Here is a 20,933-nt window from a genome sequence, read left to right as displayed (position 1 = left end):
GAGAGATCGAGTTGTGGCACATCTGGAAATTGGGTCACGAGCGTCCTCCGGCCTCCCAGACTCACTCCAGAGTGGAGGTTTCAGGGGGTTTGTCTCAGGGCACACCTCAAATGCTACACACGCGTTTCATCAGCCAGAACACAAAAAAACAAATGCCCCTGGCGCCAGACGCGTCAAGGGTTCCCTGTAGTGGCACGTGAGTGCCACATGGTCAGATCTGCCACGTGACGGGTATCACCGAAACTCCGCCATCATGAAGGGCTTGATGTCACTTCCGAGCTGATTATTGTTCGCCACCACCACTGTCGCTGTGTCTCCACAATCACTCTCAACAACAGCGTAACCAACATGTCTTCCGACGAACTGAAGCAAAGGATTCAGGTGAGACATACACAACAGGAGAGAACAGGAGTACTGACTAGCTATAGGCAGAGGTCCAGGCCGAGCTTGAGAGGCGCGAGTACTCCGCCCAGGGAGGTGAGCACTTGTCCTTCGCTGTTCTGGACAAGCGGGCTGACAACAGACAATGTCATGGCGGAATACGTCGTAGTGCTGCTGGGTGAGTACCATCTGTTGGTATCGAGCTTGCGCTAACTCTGTAGACGGCAAGGAGCCGGGTACGTTCAAGTGGACGAGGAAGGTTGGCAGCGCCCTCATTACTAACTTTGCAGATCCCGTCGCTTACATGAAGGAGGAGCTGGGTGACCGTGAGTGACTTTGGTATTTCACAGGGCGCCGCTGACCTGCCAGTCATTGGCGCCGAATTCAACCCCGACTTCGTGGATTGGGCGTTTAAACGTCGCGACGATATCAAGCGGGAGATGGAGGCGGCGACTGCACCCCCACCACCAGCGGCCCAGGAGCCCAAGTTACCTGCCGCAATTCCATCCGGTTCGAGCCGCATGTTCGCCTCGGCGGTGGAGGGGACGAAGCGCAAGGCCGAGCCTGAAACGCTGGAACCCTCAACTCGCCGCCGCTTGCCGGACGGCCCCCTCTCCGCCCCGACTGGCCCTCGGTCCATGCGCGATCGCGAACTACTGCCCGAACGTTCGGATCGCCGCGATGATCGGAACGGTGGTCGCTCTCTCATGGACCGTCTCGGGCCGCAGGGCCAGCGCGGCCCCATGCCTATGCGTGGTGGCATGAATGGGCGCGGTGGGCACATGCCAATGAACGGCCGGGGGCCGATGAACGGCGGCCCTGGGTTCCAGCGTGGATTCAACCAGGGCATGATGCCGCCTGGCGCACAGGAGGCTATGATGATGCAGATGATGGCTATGCAGGCCAACATGCAGCAGATGGCGCAGCAGATGGCTCAAATGAGCGAGGTGAGTCATCTTCATGCAGATTTGCTAACTTGAGCAGCAGAAGAACACTCAGCGCCCCACTCGCCCGCTGCGCGGGTCTCCGGCGAAGCCGCCATTTACAGGCAAGACGAGCGTACCCACCAAGAACGGAAGTGCCGCGATCCCCGATAGACCTCTCTCCAGCGCGCTGTGCAAGTACGGCGTCGGGTGCACCAACGCGCGGTGCACCTATTCGCACCCTTCGCCGGTGGCGGACGAGAAGAGTGGCATGGTACTGAGCGAGGAGGCGTGCGAGGCTGGGAAGGACTGCAAGGATGCGGAGTGCATCAAAAGCCACGTCTCCCCCGCCGCCGTCACCGGCGCTTCGACAGGGCCGAGCCGCATCTTGTGCAAGTTCCAGCACTGCACGAACCCGGCATGCCAGTATCGTCATGAGGATGCGGAGGGCAACTATATCCCGCCCCCTGCACTGAGCAAGAAGGAGGCCAATGACGGCGCCGGGGCGCACGACGACACCGCCGTAGACGACGTCGAGGTCGTTATCAAGGGCGGCCTCGACGCGCCGCTCGACGACAAGCCGCAGGAGCGTCCATGCCGCTACGGCGAGCGCTGCACGCGCGCCGACTGCAAGTTTACGCACCCTGCGTCGCGCCCAACGCCGCGCGGCGCCAAGCCTGCACGCGGCGGCCCCCGTCCCGCGCCGGAGGGCATTGTGGGCGGCATGACCGGCATGACGCCCAGCAGAAAGTTTGCGGCGCCTGTGGCTGAGAGCAAGCTGAATCCGGACGCAGGCGAGTTCAAGCCCGCCGCCGCTAGCGAGAAGCAACTCGATGTGTCCATGTAGGAGTATACAGATTCAATAGAGAACGGAAGCAACCCACCCACCCTCAGCATAGTGTAGGATCCATGCCACTGTATCACCATAGCATTGTGTCTTGTCTTTGTGTGCAGTCCCGTCTTGTTCAATACCTCAAGCACACCGTGGCAACGGGTGACACACACTACTGCTTGTCATATCGCCATACTACCATACAGTACACTACAAGTCTCACATGCTGTGCTGCGACGGGCTGCGCCACGGCTCCCAGCGATTCACAATAGCCCATCCCTCTCCGGGCTCAAAGTCTCCCGGGTCCTCGTCGTCAAGCAACGGCGACCGGGGTGAGAACGAGTTGCGCTTGCGCCCCGGGCTGCGCGAGCCTGGCGGCCGGTCGAAACTCTCCACGCTGAGGTTGGGCGACGGGCTGCTTCCGGGCGTGGGAGACATGCGGCCGCCAAACGGCGCATGAGATGGCGGCGTGAGCGGCGCGCGCAGCGACGATGTACGCTTGGGCGGCGAAAAGGCGACTGTGCGCACGGCACGCTCCGACGCGCTGCGTGGGAACGGCACTCTGTGGTAATAGCTGCCGCCGGGGTGCGAGTGTGCGTGCGCGTGCGCGTGGTGGTGCTCGACGTGTACTTCAACGTAGGGGTGCTCTTCGTCGGGCACGGGCGGGAACGAGTGCATTGTCCCGTCGGCGCCAGAGGCCAGAGTCGGCGTTCCAGACGGCGAGGCGCCGCGCGCTGGTGTCTCGGCGTCCGGAAGGTCATTGCCCGGTGCGCGGGGGAACGCGGGATGCGCTGGGGTAGGAACGCGCGATGTCTCGGCCGACGACGAGCTGGAGATAGACGTGCGCTGCCCGTTCTCAAATGTCGCATCAAGCGGGGAGGGGGCCTGCACGTTCACCGCCGGCTGAAACAGGACGCCGTGGGGTGAAGGCTCGATGTGCACTTGCACGGGGCGACGGTTGGGGTCGGTGGTGGGCACCGAGGGAAGGGAGCTCATGACACCACTCTCTGCGCTGCGCGCATCCACGCGAGCAGCCGATGTCGTACCGATGTTTTCACGAAAAGAATGCCCAGCGGTGGTGGCAGCGACTGAAACTCCCCCGGAAGCTGAAGTAGCTGTTACACCTCGGTCGGGCGGCGGAGCGGTTTTGGACGCTTCTTGATTCCCGGCACTCGAGCCATCGTACTCAGTGCCGACCGGAGCCACGACGCCTGTCGCGCCGGCAGTGTTCTCGGTAGGGGTACTTGCATCTCCTTTAGCTTGATTCTCGCGAAAAAACCGCTCGTGAAGGTCTTCGTATCGAAATTCCAGCTCAGATGAAGCTCGAGCAGGTGGCATGGAGGAGCGGTTTGAGGCAAGCTCATCGCCTCGCTCACTCATCGTCCCACCCAAGACGCTCACAATGTCACTGTCGTCATCCAGTGCGGGCGGCGGCTGCGACGGGTCGTGGTGGTCTGGGACGGGCGTTGCCTCGCGGTCAAGCGGTGTGTCGTCGATTCTCAGACTGCTGAGTGTTGAGCCTAGCGGGGTGACGTCGCGGTCCCTAAGACCGCTGGACGGAAAAGGCGACGAATCCTCAGAATCGACACGAGGAACAATGGTTGTCACATCGGACACGTTGTCGGGTTTAGGTGGGTCCAGCTCGAATCCTTCGGCCTCAACTGCGTCTACGAGCTCCTCGACATCGGGGACAGGTGGCTCGGCGACGGCCGCTGCTGGCCCTAGGGATGGTGTGATGGCAGCTCCTGTCGCCGGCACAGGCTGAACCTGGTCGCCCTTAGCAATCCCCTCATCAGGCTTGTCAGCTGCTGCTGGCGCTGCGGTCGCTTCACCCATTGCTTTCGAAACGGGCACATCCACCTCTGCGCCTTGCTTGACGGCACTCTGGGCAGCAACTGCAGTTGGCCCATGCTCAACAACAGCAGCAGGGTCGCCAGCAGCGTCAGAAGGAGAGGGCTCGGATTCGTTCTGCGACAAGACGGTTGCCACTGCCGCCACCGGAAGCACGAGAGATGCAGCGACTCCGGCGACAGCGGAAACAGCGGATGAAGGGCCCTTCCCCTTCTCCTCCGTCTTGAATGCCTCCACAGACGCGGGCGACTGCTCGGTCGGAGGCTGCTCATCTCTCGTAAGCGTCTCCTTAGACAGGGGCGCCTGTACGGGGGGTTTCGCAGGCTTGGGCGCTTCTGCGGTGGGGGAGGACTGGGTGGCAGTCTTTGGCCTCGGGGTGGTATCACAGCCGCTCTTCTGCCCAGAGCTGAGTGCAGCTCCACTATCGTTTTCAGAGGTCATAAGCGTGGGAGTCATGGGCGTCGGAGTTACGGGCGTCGCAGCTACCGTCGACAGCAGTTCTGGCTCCGGCTCGTCCGCAGCAGCAGCCGCTGGTACGTGTGGCGGAGCGAGCTCAGTCGCCTTGGTGCCGGCAGAGGACTTTGTAACCTCCGGCTCTGGCGTTGCGTCATCGCTGTCGATGGAGGCTGCGGTCGCCTTCTCCTCGAGGTCATCTGGGCCACGCGTGGAACCACGTGTCGAGCCGGCCACAGAGCCTGCGATTGACCCGTCGTCATCAAGCGTTTTGTGCGCCTGACGCGGTGTCCCGGTAGGGGTACTGACATTGCTAACGTCCTTGAGGTTGGCGCTCTCTTCCCCCTCAGACTTGGGGTCGTACTGCGAGACGAGTGACGAGGAAATGCTGGGAGACGGGGCCATGGCCTGCGATTGCGGGCCGGCTGCGAGGGCAAGATTCCCGGGAACCAAGTCGTATCCGGGGCGAGGGAGCTCGGTGTTAGTTGCTTGTGGTGTGGTAGGCATGGAAAACTCGGAGGGTGCGTCCTCGCCAGCCTCGGCGCGGGTCGAGAGTGGTGTCATCGAGCCAGCATCGTCATATGTGGGCAATGAGGAGACGAGAAGCTGTGGCGGGATCGGGGCGCCGGGTGATGTTGCAGGCGAGGACGTTGCCGAAGTGGGTGCAGAGCCCGAGTGAGTCGAATCCGGGGCAGAAACAACCGAAGTGGAAGCCACGGAGGCCGAGCCGCTGATCGAGCTGGGCCCAGACCCGCCCGTGGTCGACTCGCCTTTGACGGAATCGCCCTTGGCAGAGCCGGAGGGACTGACAGAGCGCTCAGAGGAGGGCTGCGACGCCTCGTCATCTGCATATTTCTTGGGCAGGTTGGGGCGGCCGAGCCCCAGTGCCGCCGTAGTCGCGGCGGCCGGGGTCGACGTGGTAGGGGTGGTAGCGCTACCTGGAACGCTACCGACGCTACCTCCCGTGTGGCGTGGAGCGAGAGCGGCGGCGACATTGGCATTGCCCAGGCTGGGGACGCGGTTGCCGATAAGGTCTCGGCGCTCCGAGACGCGACGTGGACCCGCTGCGCCGGTGATTCCGGCAGTCTTTGGGTCGAGGCTGGGGAGTCTATTTCCGACTAGGCCACCGCGAGAGTAGGATCCCTGGCCGAGCGGACGTGGGACGGGAGCGGGCGCGCTCGACCCTCCTCCGAAGTTCTCGAATTTGGCGATGCGGTCCTTGAGCGAGTTGGAGACATGGCGCTGGGGAGGGGCTGAGGAGGGGGAGGTGGGGCGACTGGACGGGCGTGAGCTGCTGTCTGACCTGGACGTCAGTGTCTGTATGATGAAATGGGAGAGACACGTTGTTGAGATCTGCACGAGATACGTACATGATGCGTCAGTCCAACGTGTCCGGAGAGGTGGTAGAGTGATGGCAAGATGTCAAGAGGCGCGTTCAAGACTTGGACAGTAGTCGGCTGCAGCTGCGAGCAAGCGTCAGCAAGGGGGAACGGGAGGATGAGGGGGCGTGGTAGTAATGGGAATGAATGGAAGGGGAGGGGAGGAGAGAGGTAATGCGCGGGGAGATGTCACGCACAGATCGAGGGGGGGAGTGGGGCTGTTGAGATAGGTCGAGCGGCACGCGACGTGAGGCATGTGAATACCTAACGCCGGGGTGCTCTGGAGAACTGTGAGTTGTGGGAGGTGAGAAAGAGAGGATGGAGAGGACGAGGATGAGGACGACGACGAGGAGGATGATGATGATTGATGTGGGAGTGATGATGATGAAGAGTGCAAGAGAGAGAGAGATGAATGAATGAATGAATGATTGAACGGGAAGCACCACCAGGGGAGGGAAGGTGGATTGCAACGCCAGGAGCATCAGAGCAAGGGGGTTTCAGGGTCACGCCACTGACGCGCTCCTATAATGGTCACATCACGGAACCAAATATACACGTGGATTCAACGTGGGCAACAACTCTATTCATTCCTCCCTTTACTAGCGGGTTGTTTGTTGTTGCTCATGCTCCCCGGTTGTTTACAACCTCGAGCTCATCACCGTTCACATTCTCGTCGTCATCAAAATCGTCACCATCATCATCATCTTCGCCATCCCCATTTGCTTGACCTCAATTCGCCATGCCTCTCCCACGCACTCCCCCAGAAAAGGGCAACGCTCCAAAACGCCCTCACACGTTCGGCCCCTACCAGGCTTTCCCCGACGGCACTCCTCTCCCACCCACTCTCGATACGCCCAGCATACCATACCCCTCATCTCAGTCAGACCCCACCCCTACACGCGTGTCCTCCAAGCCGACTATGCTCATACCGCCACCAGGTCTCCAACCCCTAGCGGAAGGGGACACTCTGGAGGAGATGGAGATTGATGGCGGGTTACACGCTGACGCTGAAGAGGAGCCAGGCGAGAAAGGCATGGATATCGACGAGCCGGCCTCATTAGCATCCAAGCCCTCTCAATCAGATGCGCCTCACGCTTCATCCGAACCTAAGCCATCCTCGCGAGCTCCTCGCTCGTCCACTCGCCCAACATCCCGCCCCTCCTCCTCGCAGACTCAACCTCAGCCCGATGTCGCTCCTACCACCCCACGCCGCCGATCCAGGCGAGTGACCGTCAACCCCGAAACGGACTCTCCGGAGACCCTCCGCCCGCCTCCTAACGCTTTCTCCACCCCAAAACCCTCAGAGATCGAACATCAGCCCTCACCCAGCAGGCTCACGCGCGCAACAACACCAGCGGGCACGACACGCGAGCAACTTCTCGCCGCCCCCGCAGTGCCGATAGACGATGGCGACGAGACCCGGTACGGCCGCTACTATGAAGCTCTAGTCCGCCCTCTGCGTATCCAGACGTTGGGGCAAGGCATCGGGCGCCTCAAGCTTGACGATATGGCCCAGTGCTACCCCCTCATTGCGGCTGAGACTCCCGATGGTCTGCGCTCGGCGTGGGAGAGCATGCTTGAGCAAGTGCGCGGGGAGGCTATGGACGGTGCCTATTCTCTGTTTGAGGAGTACCGCATGCGCCACAAGCTTCAGCGCTTTGCCGACACTGTCGACGACGGATTGAGATGGAACGAGGAGCACCCGGGCGAGTCTCGACCAGACGCCTGGAGGTGAGTTGCACTTGGTGGAGCGAACGAGCTAACTTCAGACCTGACCTCACGCCACAGGTGCTGAGTACGGCGTGCAACCTCGGCGTATACGATGAGTCGTGGCGCATGCTGCGCGAGGAATACCTCTCGGTGAGTACCCTTGTGGAAACGGATAGCTGACAGCAGCTCACAAAGGAGTGCGGCGAACGCCTGAAGCGCGTGCACGCGAAACGCGATCAACTCGCATCCCTGGACAACGGCGTGTCCGACGCGGTGCTCGAGTTGGGCAAGGTATGTCCGGGTTCACTACTTGTACACTTTATTGACCCTTCCCAGACCAACGCTCTCTTCGAAGGCTTCCCTTCAACAGCCATGCTCGAGTGGGCTGAAGACGTGGGTGCAGAGTGACTGCACATTGTTTCCTGTAACTTCATAATGCGACATGTGCTAATCCGTTCTACACATTGCTGTGGCTGTATCGCCGCCCGAGGTGGGGCCACAGCTCGCCCAGCTCCCGGACTGCCTCGGGCGAGAGAGGCACGGCATCGGCAAAGCCAGCGCGTACGGTGGAGTTGAGGTCGGGGATGCGGATGCGGCCGGGCGACGCGCGGGGCGGGGGTGGGAGGCTGAGCGGCTCGAGGGGGATGTCGACAAAGTCTGGGGACGCGGGGCGCGTCGGCGGCGCATACGGCGGGGGCGGGGACATCCACTGCTCGTGCAAGACTGAGATCTTTGCGCGTGGGGTCTGATCCTGCTCGCGCGGCCGCGCCGCGCGCGGACGGAGGACGAGCTCACGCAAGCGCGCGCCGCGCGGGGCATTGTACCCGAACAAGCGGGCGAGGCGGGCCCGCACACCCTGCTCGTCCATCTGGCGCGCGAATGCGGCCGTTGCGGCGCGCGTACGGCGGCGCTCGCGACGGATATAGAGTGCGACAGCGAGGGCAAGGGCGCCGGTCACGCCTACGCCGGCGCCGACGCCCGCAGCCCAGGCCCGACTTTTGCGCTCCGTCGTAGAGGCGACGAGGGCGGAGAGGCATACACCGAGGTCTGGGGCATACGGCCCGTCGCATGTAGCGCGCGAGCACTCGCCTCCGGCCAGGACGAAGCCGTCCGCGCATGCCGTGCAGCTTTCGGGGAGGCACGATGTACAGTGCGCCGCGCAGGGGCGGCAGGTGCCCGCGTCCGAGTCGACAACGGTGCCGGCAGCACAGAAGGGCACGCAGCGGCCGGTTGCGAGGACGGGGCGGTGTGGCGGGCATGTGAGGCAGCTGTTGGCGGCGGGGGATGTGCACGTCGCACAGTCCGGGTGGCACGCGAGGCAGGTGCCGTTGACAAGCAGCGTGGCCTCTGGGCACGCGGCGACGCAGGTGCCGTTCCACGCCGCGCCGGAGGGGCAGGATGTGCAGTGCGTTGCGGTGCCGATGCAGGCGGCGCAACTGGCGTCACAGGGCTGGCACGCCGTGCCGTTGGCTGTCGAGGACCAGAACGTGCCCGGTGAGCACTCGCTCAGACACCGGTTATCTTGGAGAACGAACCCGTCGTGACACGCCGTGCATGCGATGCGGCTCCACGGCTCGGCGACATTCCACTCGGGTAAGTGGCAGCTCTTGCATGAGGTGGGGCAGGCTTGTGTCAGCAGCGTCGCGGCAGCGCTTACAGTCGCAAACCCCCTTTTCGGCGGACCGCACAAACGTGCCGTCAAGTGATGTGAGGCTGCTGTCGCACACGCCGGTCGTGGCGGCCATGTATTCGCATCGGCCGCGCAGCATTGCTCGGGGTAGCGCGCACGTCGTGCATTCGTTGAAGGTTGGGCCGGTACATGACTCGCAGATCTCCGAGCAGGGGAGGCAGGAGCCGGTGGAGAGGTCGTAGTACTCTCGTGCGGCGCAGGGGGAGAGGGCTTCGCATCGTGCGGGAACGGCGGAGCTCAGGTTCATGTTCGGTGCGCAGGACGTGCATTCTGCCTCCGAGGCCGTGCTGGAGAGCGCACAGGCTGTGCAGCCCGCTGGGCAGGCGGCACAGTCGCCCTCTGTGGTGAGGTAGAAGCCTGGAGCGCAAGTGTTGCATTGTATACTCTCAGATGGGATAGTGTGCCACCCGGCTGCACAGGTGCACTTGCCATCTGGGTCACATGAGCCGTGAGCGCAATTGCATGCTGGTGTCAACGGGGTAATACTTCAGCGCGGCGTCATACTGATCCAACTCTCTCGTTCAGGATGAGGAGGTGTCGAGCTGAATTACTCACCTTCCGGCCCTACCGAACCGCGACAGTATCCCGATCCACCCAGACCGTCGTCGCAGCGTGTGCAGTTGTCACGGCAGGCTGGGGTCAGTGATTTCAGCTACACAGCCGTACGTTGGCAAGTAGGTCCATGGTGGTTCTCGGTGCAATCGTCACAGGCAGCGCCACTCCACCCGGAGTCGCAGACACATCTGGCACCGTCGTCTGTTGTGGAGACGCATGTGCCGTGAGAGCACGGCGGGAAGCATAGAGCTGTGGTCAGCCGCCGTTCGCGCTTTTGATCTTGGTGATGGCTTCAGAGTGATCGGCCCCTTTAGTCCCTCACCGTTGCCAAACCCATCAATGTCGTAGTCGCCAGCGACCAGCGCGGCGCGGTCCGGCACGGCGCCCCAGAGCGCATACTTCCCTATCGACGCATACCACCCAGGTGGGAGGTAGAGGCTTTCCCACGCGTCCGCACCCGGTATACCAGCGTAAAAAAGCCGTGGGAAAGTGAGAGGTTGGGACGGTGCGAAGACCGTCACACTGTCTGAAGTCGTCAGGATGGTCTGGTTCACCAGCGGGACGGGGTCGAGAGCAAGACGGTGGACACCCGGTGTGAGGAATGTTGTGCCGTCGCCGGCGAGAACTGGTGTTAGAGAAATCCAGATACATGTGTGTGGCCAAGTGGTGTCGCGTGGGGACGACCTAGTCGCCTCTACGCATGAGACTTACGCTGAGAATTGGAGATGCCTGGAAGGCAGCCTTCAGGTGCGCAGACTTTGGCGGAAACGGTGGCTAGGGTGAGCTTCATGGCGAGGCAATTGGTTATGGGAGTGATCTCATGGTGCTCACTGATAAAAGCAAGAGCGAGGTAGAATCGCATAGCGTATGGTAAATGAGTAGGCGAGAACGAGAGTAATTGGGGAGTGAATGTCACACCGTGTGCGTCAGAGGGGGCTCATCCTGCTTTTATTCCATATGAAGCGAAGCACGAGGCGTGATGGACACGACACACTACAGCTGAGCGACCATTGTCAGCACCGGCTGTGCTAGTGATCAGAGGGCAGTGTCAGTGATTAGTTTGTATGCATGGTCAACTAAGAGGGGCGAAGATCGAGGAGCGCCGTCGAAGAGGACAAAGGCTCGTGTGAGAAGTAAGGCCTCAAGGCTGAAATGGTGGATCACTATGACCGTGAACAATGGAGGTTGACGGAAGATGCGTTTGCCACACACGTCACGTGAATCACACTGTCTCACGACCTCTACACAGTATTTGAGCCACAACGAGGCGTCTTGTTTTGCTCGATCGTGTATCCTTCTGCTCTTCTCACTGATACTTCGACTCAACAGCATCCACGCCCCTCCTACCCTATCCATCTCATCCCTCCCCATCCTCCCATCCATCCTCGACATCTTGACGACCATGCTGATGAGAGTCGAGGACCTCCCTCACACCCTGCGCAGCTTTCCTCGCAGCGACTACACGATCGCCCGGCACCGCAAAACGCGCCACCCCGGGAAAAACACAGACGCGGCCATTGCAGCCGGTGCTCGCCGCGCAACACGCGCTTGGGTCGCTGCCGCTCGCACTGGACGCTGGGGCAATGTTGACTCGCGCTGCATCGTCCTCGTCATACTGGACAAGGTTATCGAGATGTAAGTGTCTCTTCCTATGGATTCCAACCCCCCCCATACCCCTCTACCACACCCCAATCCCTTCACGCTTCTTGTTATCCCTCGTCCCTCTTATTGACTCTTTACCCAGAAATGCCTCCGCTCGATCCTACTCCTGTTCATGGCGGCGCAACCATCCCAACCCCGCCGCCTGGCGCCAGACCGTCCTCGAGTATATCCGCATCGCCTACGAGCTGGCGAGCGCGGTGCGGAGTCTTCCATCCTTTCAGCTTGTATGCACGCCAGTCGCGCAGGCGATGGAATGGTTCTGGAGGACCAAGGACTCAGCGGTGCGCCTCTCCGCCAGCAGCCTTCCTCACATCGATCTTCCGCAACTCCTCGGGCAGTTCTATTTCCCACTGGGTAGCCGAGTGCAGTTGGCGCTTCGTGACACCTCCCATGACTCGTCGATCGATGCCATTGTCGGATCTCTGACGCGCCTGGAAGCCCCGTCATATTCGATTTAGCGTTCCAACTCGCCCACCGATCAATTGGTCCTCATTCATTGTGAATGCTTTGCATCCGACCGTGCGACGGAGTCTCATGCCAGCTTTGAAATGCCTACGCACACGTCACGAGCTGAGTGTGAGGTTGAACAGTCACAGCGATTGAGCTAGCTGTCGAGATGAATTGTTGTTTTTGTGTGACAGAGTTGGAATGAGAGTTGGGTGGCAATTCAACGATTCCCCACAACCCCTTGCCTCAGGCACGCCGATCCACGTGGATGTCTCTCCTCTCCCAGTCGTCATCTGCTTCGGCTCTGCAATAACATAACCCTCATCTCTTCATCTCTCTTCATCTCTCTACCCGCTCTCCACCCCTCTTTCCATCTCCCCGCCCTCACAGCATGTCCTTCCCAACACTAGGCCTCGGCCGCCCTCCGCAGCCCAACTCCTCCCCACCAATTAGCGGGCGCGACTACCTCGTCAAGCTCCACAAGTATCTCTCGGCCAACCTCGCCCGACTCGCGCCCCCCTTGAGACACAAGAACCAGGACGCGACATGGTTGCAGCAATCCTACACTCTTCTAACACTCGGCCTCGACCCGAACAGCGCGCCACTCAGCCGATCGCTCAAGGTGCCCCTCACACTCGGCTTCGGCGCCCCCGCACCCCCACAACAGCGGCACACCAAGCCGGTTCTGCTGCGGCTCCCCCCCGACAAGCTTCTCTATTTGCTGCTGCGATGGCAGAGCGTCTCCCAGTCGCTGCCGCATGTAGGCAGGACGGATGTCCCGGTGCCAGAAGGGATCGCGGGTTCTGTGCGGGGACCGCGAGATGGGCGATACGGCGACGGCGATGTTGAGAGCGTGCGTAGTTGGGTGGGGAGCATCCGCAGCGTAAGCAGCCGCGTCCCTAGTGGCTGGTGGAGGCCTCAAGAGGTTGATGAGGGTAGGTTGATGGTGGAGTTGCTGCTGATGCTAGACAAGCTTCTCCTCGAGCTGTACACCGTCTTCAACGCTCTCCCTGGCCTGCTCATCCACCCGCCGTTCAATACCGATCCGCCCGTGGCCGAGCTGCTTGAAGCGGGCGGATACACTCTGGTCGGTGGCGTGGACGTGCGAGTGCCCTTGGATGTCATGCGGAATCTTCAGATGTGAGTGCAGCTGTGATGGGAACGACCAGTACCTACGAGCGGACGCACCGACGGAAGCACTGGGGACGCAGAGACTCTCAAGAGACTTGCTTGCACGGCGCTAGCAAAGCAAGGAAGTCGGACTTAGCTGACTTCAGTCTCGAGCTCGACAGCTTCGATCCGCGCGGGCTACTCATCCCACCCAACGCGCTCTTGCACAGCCTCACAGTGCACGACCTCGAGGATGCAGATGACTGGATTGTCGAATTACTCGTCGATGTGCCACAGCAGCTCGGCGGCAACGGCCTTGCTGTGCGCGGCGTAGACACGCCTGTCGAGTCACCGATGAGCGAGCCGGACAGCTTGTTGGAACGATCGCCGGAACCGCAAACACCACGCTTCCCCAATCTACGACACTTGAGTATTCATCACGCCGGCCTCCTCTCGCTTCCCACACTTCCCCTTACGTCCGTCACCCATCTCGACCTCTCGGGCAATCTTCTGAACGCAATCCCAGATCTGTCGAGCCTGCACAATCTCCTGTCGCTCAACCTTTCATACAACGTTATCACGAGCTTGCGCAACGCACCCCAGTCGCTCGGTAACGTGACCACGCTTAATCTCGCACACAACCGCATTGACTGCCTTGTTGGTCTCGAGCGTGTTCTTGGTCTGAAGCGCGTCGACATTCGTGCCAACGAGCTTCCCGAAGCTGGGGAGGTAGGGCGCCTGGCGGTGCTGCCGCACATTGAAGGGGTGTGGGCCGCAGCCAATCCCTTCGCAAGTCCCGATAGTGACTGGAGGGTCGAGGCATCGGCGTTCTTCGCAGGGGAAGGGCGCGAGGTTGTACTGGATGGTACACCGTTGACGTGGGCAGAGGGCAGACGGGTGGATGCGGCGCTTGCGGCTCGCGGAAAGCGGCGACCACGTACGGGGCCAGCTTCCAGTGCTCCACCCACCGCACCGGCCAGCGCAGCAAACACGGCACCCAACTCGCCTAGACCCGCCCTCGACGTCAAGACGAAAACTGCGGGCGTCGCCGGCGGGTTGGCACCGCCGTCGCCTGCGCGTGCTGGCGCCCGCTCGCCAATAGGGTCCCCGACGAAACCGCAAATGCTGGGCGACCGCGAGGCGCTGTCGACCCCATCACCGGGTGGATCGCCGACGAAATCGCCCCCGCCCGAAGATCCGTTCACGCGGACGCCGGTGCGCAAGGCGAAGAAGAAGCGCGCGAAGCGGAGGGTGGTGAATCTCGATGAAGAGGGGAAGTAGATGGTAGGTCGTACTGCTGATCGGGGGGTTCTAGAGATGACATGTTATCCTCCACGCGGCTACATGCTCCCGTGAATGCCCTGTGCTAGCTACTCATTGCCGGACTCCGTCTCGCAACAGCACAGTAACTGTCTTGCCCCCGGGAGCAGATTCATCACTGTTGTTCAGACAAAGGCAGCCATTTGACACTGATCGTAGGTCCAACTGACCTCTTCCAGCATAGCTCAACCCTCAGCTGCACTTTCCATCTGAGCAGTTCTTGCCACGCGCACACTAAAGTCAACCCGCTGCACTTTCCTCGTCTCACCTTGACACCACATCCCCCGCAGTGGTTGTTGTCGTTGGCCGTGTTCCTGCACGAGCCGTCACACTTCGTCTGGCCTGGCCCGCAGCCCTGGTTGGCCTCGCAGGTGCCTTTGAGGCAGTTCGAGCCAGGCTCGCACTGTGGTGAGCCTGCTGCCCATCCCCAATCTGTTTCAAGCTGACAGGATGACAGCTGGAAACCTTGGTAGCGCACGCGCACCCACCTTGGTGTAACAACTCCCGCAGTTCTCATTATCGTTCTGGACGTTCTTGCATTCGCTCACTCCGCATCGCTTAAAGCCGGAGGAGCAGGCGACACACCTGCCGTTGACGCACTGTGAGTTCTCGTCGCACTGAAGTTACCTCTGGTCGGACGAACGGCACGGGTGCCGGCGGGACACTTACGAGCTTGTTGCAGCCGCCGCATGAGAATGGGCTGTTCATAATGTCTGCACACCACGGCGCCCGCTTGTCGCCGCACAAGACAGTGTTGGCGCCCTGGCAGACGCAGGCGCCGTCAATGCACTCTGCGCTGGACGGGCACTGAAGTCGTCAGCGCTGTCGCTACTTGACGTACGCTACGGGCACACTCGCCGCAGTTCCTCGTGTCATTCAAGAAGTTGACACACGCATCATTGGGGCATGAGTTCGGTCGCTCGGGTGGGCAAGCTAGGCACATTGCGCCCACGCACTCGGTGCCGTACTCGCACTTCGGTCAGTGCTTGATGCAAACGACGCACGAAAATGCCGCAGCCGCCACAGTTCCACGAGTTGGTCTGGAAGTCGGGGCACGCTGTGCCGCTCGTACATGTCGGCCGGCCGGTGTCGCGGCACAAGCATACGCCATTGTCGCAATACTGGTTCTTGTCGAAGAGACCGCACTGGCGGCCGCAGCTCTGCCGTGACCCGAGGACGGCGCCTGACGCCCCGGCCACTGCTATCAGCAGGCGTGACTTGGCGGCAGGATGGGATGTGGTTGTGGCGACGAAGTTGGCAGGTGGGACGCAAGGGCGCACCTAGAGCAGCAATCGCCCAAATCGAGGTGACAACCATTGATGAGAGGTGAGATGTGAGTGAAGCAGGCGTAGAAGAAGTTACAGTAGATGGGCGTGAAAGAGGGTAAGAATGAACAAGCTATGAGATCAGATGTAGTGAAGGCCCGTTGCCTACGCGACGTCGTCAATGTACATTCAAGTACATGATGATCCGCATGCCATGTCGGGACGGGAAGCGGAGTGCTACCAGGCTAGTAGGATTGCAGCGAGAAGCCTGTGCGTCATCGGGATTGAGCGCATGCCGCGGGTAAGCATAAGATTCAGTAAGATTCAGCAATACCGGTAATTCCATCAAACAGGCATTGATTGCTCAAGCAGGAACAGCATTATCCATGTCAACTGCCTAGGTTTCAGTTTGTGTTCACAATATGGCTGCCTTTCCGGCCTAAATCTATCTCTCTTCCGCCTATAGATCATCCACGCATTTGCCGTCGGAACAGGCGCCAACGAGGCACTGTCGTTAGTTGAACCCGATATGGGGGATGGAGGCACTGACACCCTCGCCGCATCCGCCACAGTTATTCGGATCGGTCTTAGTGGACGTGCAGCCGCCAGTCTCGACGTTGCCACACCATTGCTGACCCTCAGGGCACACTGAGTCGGCGCACTGGCCATCAAGACAGTACTGTCCATCGCCGTCGCACTGGGGTGAGCTTTAGGAGCCGTTCAGCACCACGTACGCCATTCCAGCAAGACCCGCAATGTTTGTTATCCGTCGCGATATTGCGGCATTGTCCTTCGCAGAGCAGCTGCCCGGGGTCGCAAGGGCCACACACGCCATTCTCACAGAAGCCCTCGCCACACTGCTGTAAGCAAAGACTACCCAATTGGTCTCTTACATCGTTGCCGCAGGCACCGCAATGCCAAGCGGTGATGCTCAGATTGTAGCAATCGCCTACTGTTGACAGGCATGATGTCAGCCCGGGAGGGCAAGAGCATTCCCCGTTTACGCATGGGGTACCACTGTAGCACTGAAATGAGTCCACGTTGCACAGACCTGACCTCACCCGCTGGTTGCAATCGCCGCAGTGCTGATTGTCGTTCATTAGGTCGACACAGGGCGAGATGGGCCCAGAGGCACTGCAGGCTTTCCATCCAGATGGACAACTCTGACACTGTCCGGACACGCAGGTTCCCCCATCTGGGCACTTCTGTCAGCGAGCCTGGAACCCCAATGGCTTCGGTGATATCTGCACTGACCACGTTCCCGCAGGCGCCACAGTTTCGAGGATCATTCGGCAGGTCGCGGCATTCGCCGAACGGGCTGCCATTCACTTCTCGACAGACCGTCCTGCCGCCAGAACAGACACATTCACCCTCTGTGCACCAAGACTGGTAGGGGCACTGCTGTTAGCCTGCTACGTTCGCGTCGTGAATGGCTTCTTACATAGACGCCACAGCCACCGCAGGCAGAGGTGTTGTTTAGGATGTCGGTGCAGCCACCATCAGGCCAGCATCGCTTCGTGCCCGTTGGGCAATCGAGGCACTGCCTGTCGCGGCACTCCTGGTTCTCTCCACACTCTCGGTCAGTCTGAATGTGCACGGGTGACCCACCGCGCTGAAGCACGCTCCACAGTGTTCAGCGTGCGTGTTCAGATTCGGACAGCCGTAGCCTGTGCACACTTCCACGCCCGAAGAGATGCAAATGCACTTGCCGCCCTGGCACTGCGTTACGTAGCCGTCACAACGGTTGTCACAACTGCCACAGTGGGCGTTCTCGGTCTGCAGGTCTGCGCAGACTTAGTTGCCATTGCTTTTGGTGCAACGTGTCCGGTTCGCACCACAAGCAGCGCGCGGGACGCATTTTGCATTGCCTGTTGACGTGGCTGAGGGTGTTAAACATGGAGGACTACGGCTCACCTAGGAGGAATGTAGCCAGTAGTACGATAAGCTTCGAAGTCATGTCGATTTGGTCAAGTCGAAGATAAAGAAAGGGGGGGCGAGAGGGGCGGCAAGTGAAAGGTGTATGTCGGTCTATAAGTGTCAACTTATATGTGAGGTCGATGGCTATCAATCGACAAACAATCGAGGCGTATCCCGTTGAATCGCGCTTACAAGTGGGGGTTCGAAATGTTCGACGGGCTTGGGCCACCGCTGCTTGTCGAAAGCTGGTTAGAGCCCGATCGATAGTCAGAGGGCTCCATAACGTCATAAACTTCAAACACATGACTTCGCGCGACCCTCTCTGACGGGCAATCTAGACCTTTCGGCGAGGCCATCCTGCAGGGGCACTCATCGCTAAGCAACGGCTCCAGCTGGATGCCGAGAACAAGCAAACTGTGCAGTCGGTCACAGGACCTAGATGGAATAACCTAAACATCAGATTCCGGTGAACATTCCGCCTGGGCTGTAACAAGCCTGCCCTGCCAAACGTTATTTAATCACATCTCAGAGCTAGCGTGTGTGCTGCTTCGAATTTCCATTGACGACCGCGGATGCACTGTTCATTGCCGCTGGGAGAGATTACTCGCAACTGCCATTGACGCACGTCTGGTCCTCGTCACACTAAGATGAGCTCATGTGCCACCCAGTTGACAGGCCACTCACGCGGACCATGCATTCACCGCAGTTCAGAGGGTCGCTCCGCCAGTTGACGCACTTGCCTGTCAAGTTATCTCCGCACCATGCCTCGCCCTCCGGGCATGTGTGGCGAGTGCAAGTGCCATTGTTGCAGAACTCGCCCTCGTTCTCGCACTGGCCTCGGTTAGCCTAAGCTCACACATAGTCATGACTCACAAACTGGCGACACCCGCCACAATGGCGGTCATCGCTGGACACGTTGCGGCATTCGCCGTCACAGAAAACGTAGCCGACCTCGCATGAAGTGCACACACCCCGCGTGCAGGTGCCGTCGCCACACTGTTTTAGCGTCAATCAAGCCAGCGGACCTACAGACACATTGCAAGACCCGCAGAAAGACGGGTTAGTCATGGGGTCGATGCAGCTTGCCACTCTATCGCCACAAGCAATGTGTCCCGCTGGACAAGTGCAATCGCCGTTTTGGCACTGACTGCCCGCGTCGCACTTTGATCAGCCTCCTGCGGGCCGCTCTAATGCTCACATGCCGCCCACACGTCCCACAGTTCTGGTTGTCTGAGAGAACGTCGATGCAGGGGAATATGGCCGGTTGAGCATCTGTGCGGCACGCCAGCTGACCGGCTGGGCATGCACCGCAGCGGCCGCACTTGCACGCCTGCCCGGGCGGACACTACCGTCAGTAAGGTCTAACCGAAGAGATTCATTCTTGGAGAACTCGATTACCTTATTGTCACAAGTGCCGCAGTGGGTGGGGTCGTTGGCGAGGTCAATGCAGTAAGAGGAGCGTTCGCAATACGATTTAGCCTTCGGGCTAATGCATTTGCCGTTCTTACATGACAGACTGTCGGATGGGCACTGCGGTCAGCCGGAAATAGCAGCTCCTACTCCTTGGCTTGGAAACTCACCTGCCTGCCACAATCGCCGCAGTTGTCCTTGCTTCTAAGAACGTCGATGCAGCCACGAATTCCGTCGTAGTCGTGGCATCCCATGGTGCTGCGAGGGCAATTGCGGCACTGTCCCTTGCGGCACTCTTGGTTTTCCGAGCACTGGTCTGAGCTCCGGATAGCTTTGATACCTACCCAGTTGTTGCAGCTGCCGCAGCTGAAGACGTTGATCTGGAAGTCGGGACATGAGAGGTGTCCGGCGCACCTCTGTGTACCGGTTGAGACGCAGACGCAGACGGCGTCACGGCACTCCAGCGCCATACCTGGGCGATCGTCACTGCAGGTCGACCCGCAATACTTGCAGTGGTTCGGGTCGCTTTGGAGGTTGGCGCAAACCGTTCTATTGTTGGGCCACACTTCGCAGCGAGTCAATCCCTCGGCACACTCTTCGCGAGGTTGGTGCCATGCGAGACCGTAGCAGGCTGAGTTTGTCAGCTGTGTAAAGGGGTTTGTCTGACAAAGCACGGAAGTGGCGATAATGGAAATCAAACTGGGCCGCATCTTGGTGGGCTCAAGAACCGGGGGGTTAGGGGCGGAAGTTGCTTGTCAGTCGGGGATGGGTAGTTGGATAAATGTGGACAGCCTTGAGGCCCTCACCACTTGTCTCAATGGGAGTGGCTCGATCTCGAGGTGGTGGGGCGCTGCATCCTAGATCAGGTTTGCGGAAGAAGCGGCCCTCCGCGCCCCTCGAGCCTCCTTGGTAGCCGATCTACTTCCTCAACTGTCAGAGAGTGAATGTATTTCAGTGGATGGGTCGACTGGGCCGACTGAGGGGGACGAAAGTGTCGTGATCCCGATCTGGGCGTGTGAAGAAGTACTTGCGCCCCAGTTGCCCGGTAATCTGGCAGCTGCACAGCTCTGAGAAGCACGCCAAGCTCGCGTCTGTTAGCTGAGTATTCATTTTCATTTTTATTGACAGATGGGTACTGTAGCACTGTAGCGTCGGCCCAACATTGGCTTCTGCCTCCAGTTCAATCTCGTACACACATCGGCGTCCAATATTCGGTGAGGGTTGTAGCTCGGAGACCGTATCTCCGTCTTTATCTGCACTTTCCATTGCGACAGTTCTTGCCTTGCCCGCACTGGTTTTAGCTGTAGACGCATCACTCGCCCACCTTGATACCACATGCTCCACAGTGGCGATTGTCGTTTGAGGTGTTGGTACAACCTGTGTCGCATAGGAGCTGACCGGCAGGGCATCCATCGTTCAGCTCGCATTCGCCGTTGATGCAGTTGGACCCTGGGCAGCACTGATGTCAGCCGCTGCGGCACTGTACCGTCTGAACTCCAGTCCTCTCCACGTACATCATTGTCACATTCACCGCAGTGGCGAACGTCGTTAAGAAGATTGACGCAGCCGTCCGCGCCACATTGACCGAATCCCGAAGGGCACTCTGACACCGCCACACACTTTCCTTTAACACATTCAGTGCCCTGGGCGCACTGGTGTCAGTGTCACGGATCGCCGCGTTACGGAGGTGGGAGCATTACGGATCTCTCGTATATCACTCACGGGGCGCTCGCAGCTCTGTCGAGGCACTCCAAGTGCAGCGGCGGGAGCACTCGCTGATGGTCAACATTGGACAAGGGGAGGAGAGGCTCGGCTTGAAGGGCAGGCTCACAGATGAGCAGGGTGATCAAAATCAGCTCCAATTTCCACATGATAGACGGGCGACTCAAGCTGGACGCTGTTGAGGTTTGACTAAAGTCACTTCCTATATCGACCCAAGCGACATGATAAGTCACGAGTCTCAACGAGAGATCAATCAAGCCGCTTGCGGTTAGCGTCTGCCCTGCCCAGGTAAGCTCTGCCTGTGAC

The 20,933-nt window shown here is 60.0% G+C and overlaps 8 protein-coding genes across 8 annotated transcripts; 4 read left to right on the top strand and 4 right to left on the bottom strand.

Annotated features, from left to right (window-relative positions):
* Positions 1 to 348: 348 nt before the first annotated feature.
* On the top strand, positions 349 to 2,151 carry COLE_07608 (uncharacterized protein; the record flags this gene model as incomplete). The annotated part of the gene is made up of 7 exons (XM_018423811.2): positions 349 to 381; positions 429 to 477; positions 524 to 559; positions 603 to 617; positions 672 to 707; positions 751 to 1,328; positions 1,366 to 2,151. The coding sequence occupies 7 exons, from the start codon at positions 349 to 351 to the stop codon at positions 2,149 to 2,151; spliced, it is 1,533 nt and encodes a 510-aa protein (XP_018277077.1).
* Positions 2,152 to 6,558: 4,407 nt separating this feature from the next.
* On the top strand, positions 6,559 to 7,937 carry COLE_07607 (uncharacterized protein; the record flags this gene model as incomplete). Its single annotated transcript, XM_018423810.2, has 4 exons — positions 6,559 to 7,550; positions 7,589 to 7,679; positions 7,716 to 7,820; positions 7,866 to 7,937. 4 exons carry the CDS (start codon positions 6,559 to 6,561, stop codon positions 7,935 to 7,937), a joined length of 1,260 nt encoding a protein of 419 aa, XP_018277075.1.
* A 49-nt stretch (positions 7,938 to 7,986) lies between these two features.
* Positions 7,987 to 10,636, bottom strand: COLE_07606 (uncharacterized protein; the record flags this gene model as incomplete). Its single annotated transcript, XM_018426063.2, has 7 exons — positions 7,987 to 9,155; positions 9,187 to 9,684; positions 9,775 to 9,852; positions 9,886 to 10,023; positions 10,097 to 10,399; positions 10,486 to 10,548; positions 10,606 to 10,636. The coding sequence occupies 7 exons, from the start codon at positions 10,634 to 10,636 to the stop codon at positions 7,987 to 7,989; spliced, it is 2,280 nt and encodes a 759-aa protein (XP_018277074.1).
* Positions 10,637 to 11,176: 540 nt separating this feature from the next.
* Positions 11,177 to 11,894, top strand: COLE_07605 (uncharacterized protein; the record flags this gene model as incomplete). The annotated part of the gene is made up of 2 exons (XM_018423809.2): positions 11,177 to 11,409; positions 11,519 to 11,894. 2 exons carry the CDS (start codon positions 11,177 to 11,179, stop codon positions 11,892 to 11,894), a joined length of 609 nt encoding a protein of 202 aa, XP_018277073.1.
* A 380-nt stretch (positions 11,895 to 12,274) lies between these two features.
* On the top strand, positions 12,275 to 14,274 carry COLE_07604 (uncharacterized protein; the record flags this gene model as incomplete). The annotated part of the gene is made up of 3 exons (XM_018419558.2): positions 12,275 to 12,818; positions 12,852 to 13,023; positions 13,161 to 14,274. 3 exons carry the CDS (start codon positions 12,275 to 12,277, stop codon positions 14,272 to 14,274), a joined length of 1,830 nt encoding a protein of 609 aa, XP_018277072.1.
* A 231-nt stretch (positions 14,275 to 14,505) lies between these two features.
* COLE_07603 (uncharacterized protein) lies at positions 14,506 to 17,535 on the bottom strand (the record flags this gene model as incomplete). The annotated part of the gene is made up of 14 exons (XM_018424856.1): positions 14,506 to 14,547; positions 14,582 to 14,716; positions 14,802 to 14,837; positions 14,899 to 15,120; positions 15,155 to 15,286; positions 15,318 to 15,511; positions 16,215 to 16,275; positions 16,313 to 16,435; positions 16,472 to 16,603; positions 16,640 to 16,780; positions 16,833 to 16,976; positions 17,020 to 17,151; positions 17,187 to 17,362; positions 17,493 to 17,535. The coding sequence occupies 14 exons, from the start codon at positions 17,533 to 17,535 to the stop codon at positions 14,506 to 14,508; spliced, it is 1,713 nt and encodes a 570-aa protein (XP_018277071.1).
* Positions 17,536 to 18,095: 560 nt separating this feature from the next.
* COLE_07602 (uncharacterized protein) lies at positions 18,096 to 19,615 on the bottom strand (the record flags this gene model as incomplete). Its single annotated transcript, XM_018426062.1, has 8 exons — positions 18,096 to 18,137; positions 18,180 to 18,326; positions 18,369 to 18,491; positions 18,525 to 18,656; positions 18,694 to 18,840; positions 18,894 to 19,025; positions 19,076 to 19,216; positions 19,250 to 19,615. 8 exons carry the CDS (start codon positions 19,613 to 19,615, stop codon positions 18,096 to 18,098), a joined length of 1,230 nt encoding a protein of 409 aa, XP_018277070.1.
* A 539-nt stretch (positions 19,616 to 20,154) lies between these two features.
* Positions 20,155 to 20,776, bottom strand: COLE_07601 (uncharacterized protein; the record flags this gene model as incomplete). The annotated part of the gene is made up of 5 exons (XM_018424855.1): positions 20,155 to 20,196; positions 20,230 to 20,364; positions 20,420 to 20,557; positions 20,628 to 20,680; positions 20,737 to 20,776. The coding sequence occupies 5 exons, from the start codon at positions 20,774 to 20,776 to the stop codon at positions 20,155 to 20,157; spliced, it is 408 nt and encodes a 135-aa protein (XP_018277069.1).
* Between the last annotated feature and the right edge of the window lie 157 nt (positions 20,777 to 20,933).

This window comes from Cutaneotrichosporon oleaginosum, assembly GCF_008065305.1.
Source record: "Cutaneotrichosporon oleaginosum strain ATCC 20508 chromosome Unknown ATCC20508_contig08, whole genome shotgun sequence".
Taxonomy (NCBI): Eukaryota; Fungi; Basidiomycota; class Tremellomycetes; order Trichosporonales; family Trichosporonaceae; genus Cutaneotrichosporon; species Cutaneotrichosporon oleaginosum.
Note: the sequence above shows the minus strand (reverse complement) of the source record. Positions and strands in the feature narration are given on the sequence as shown.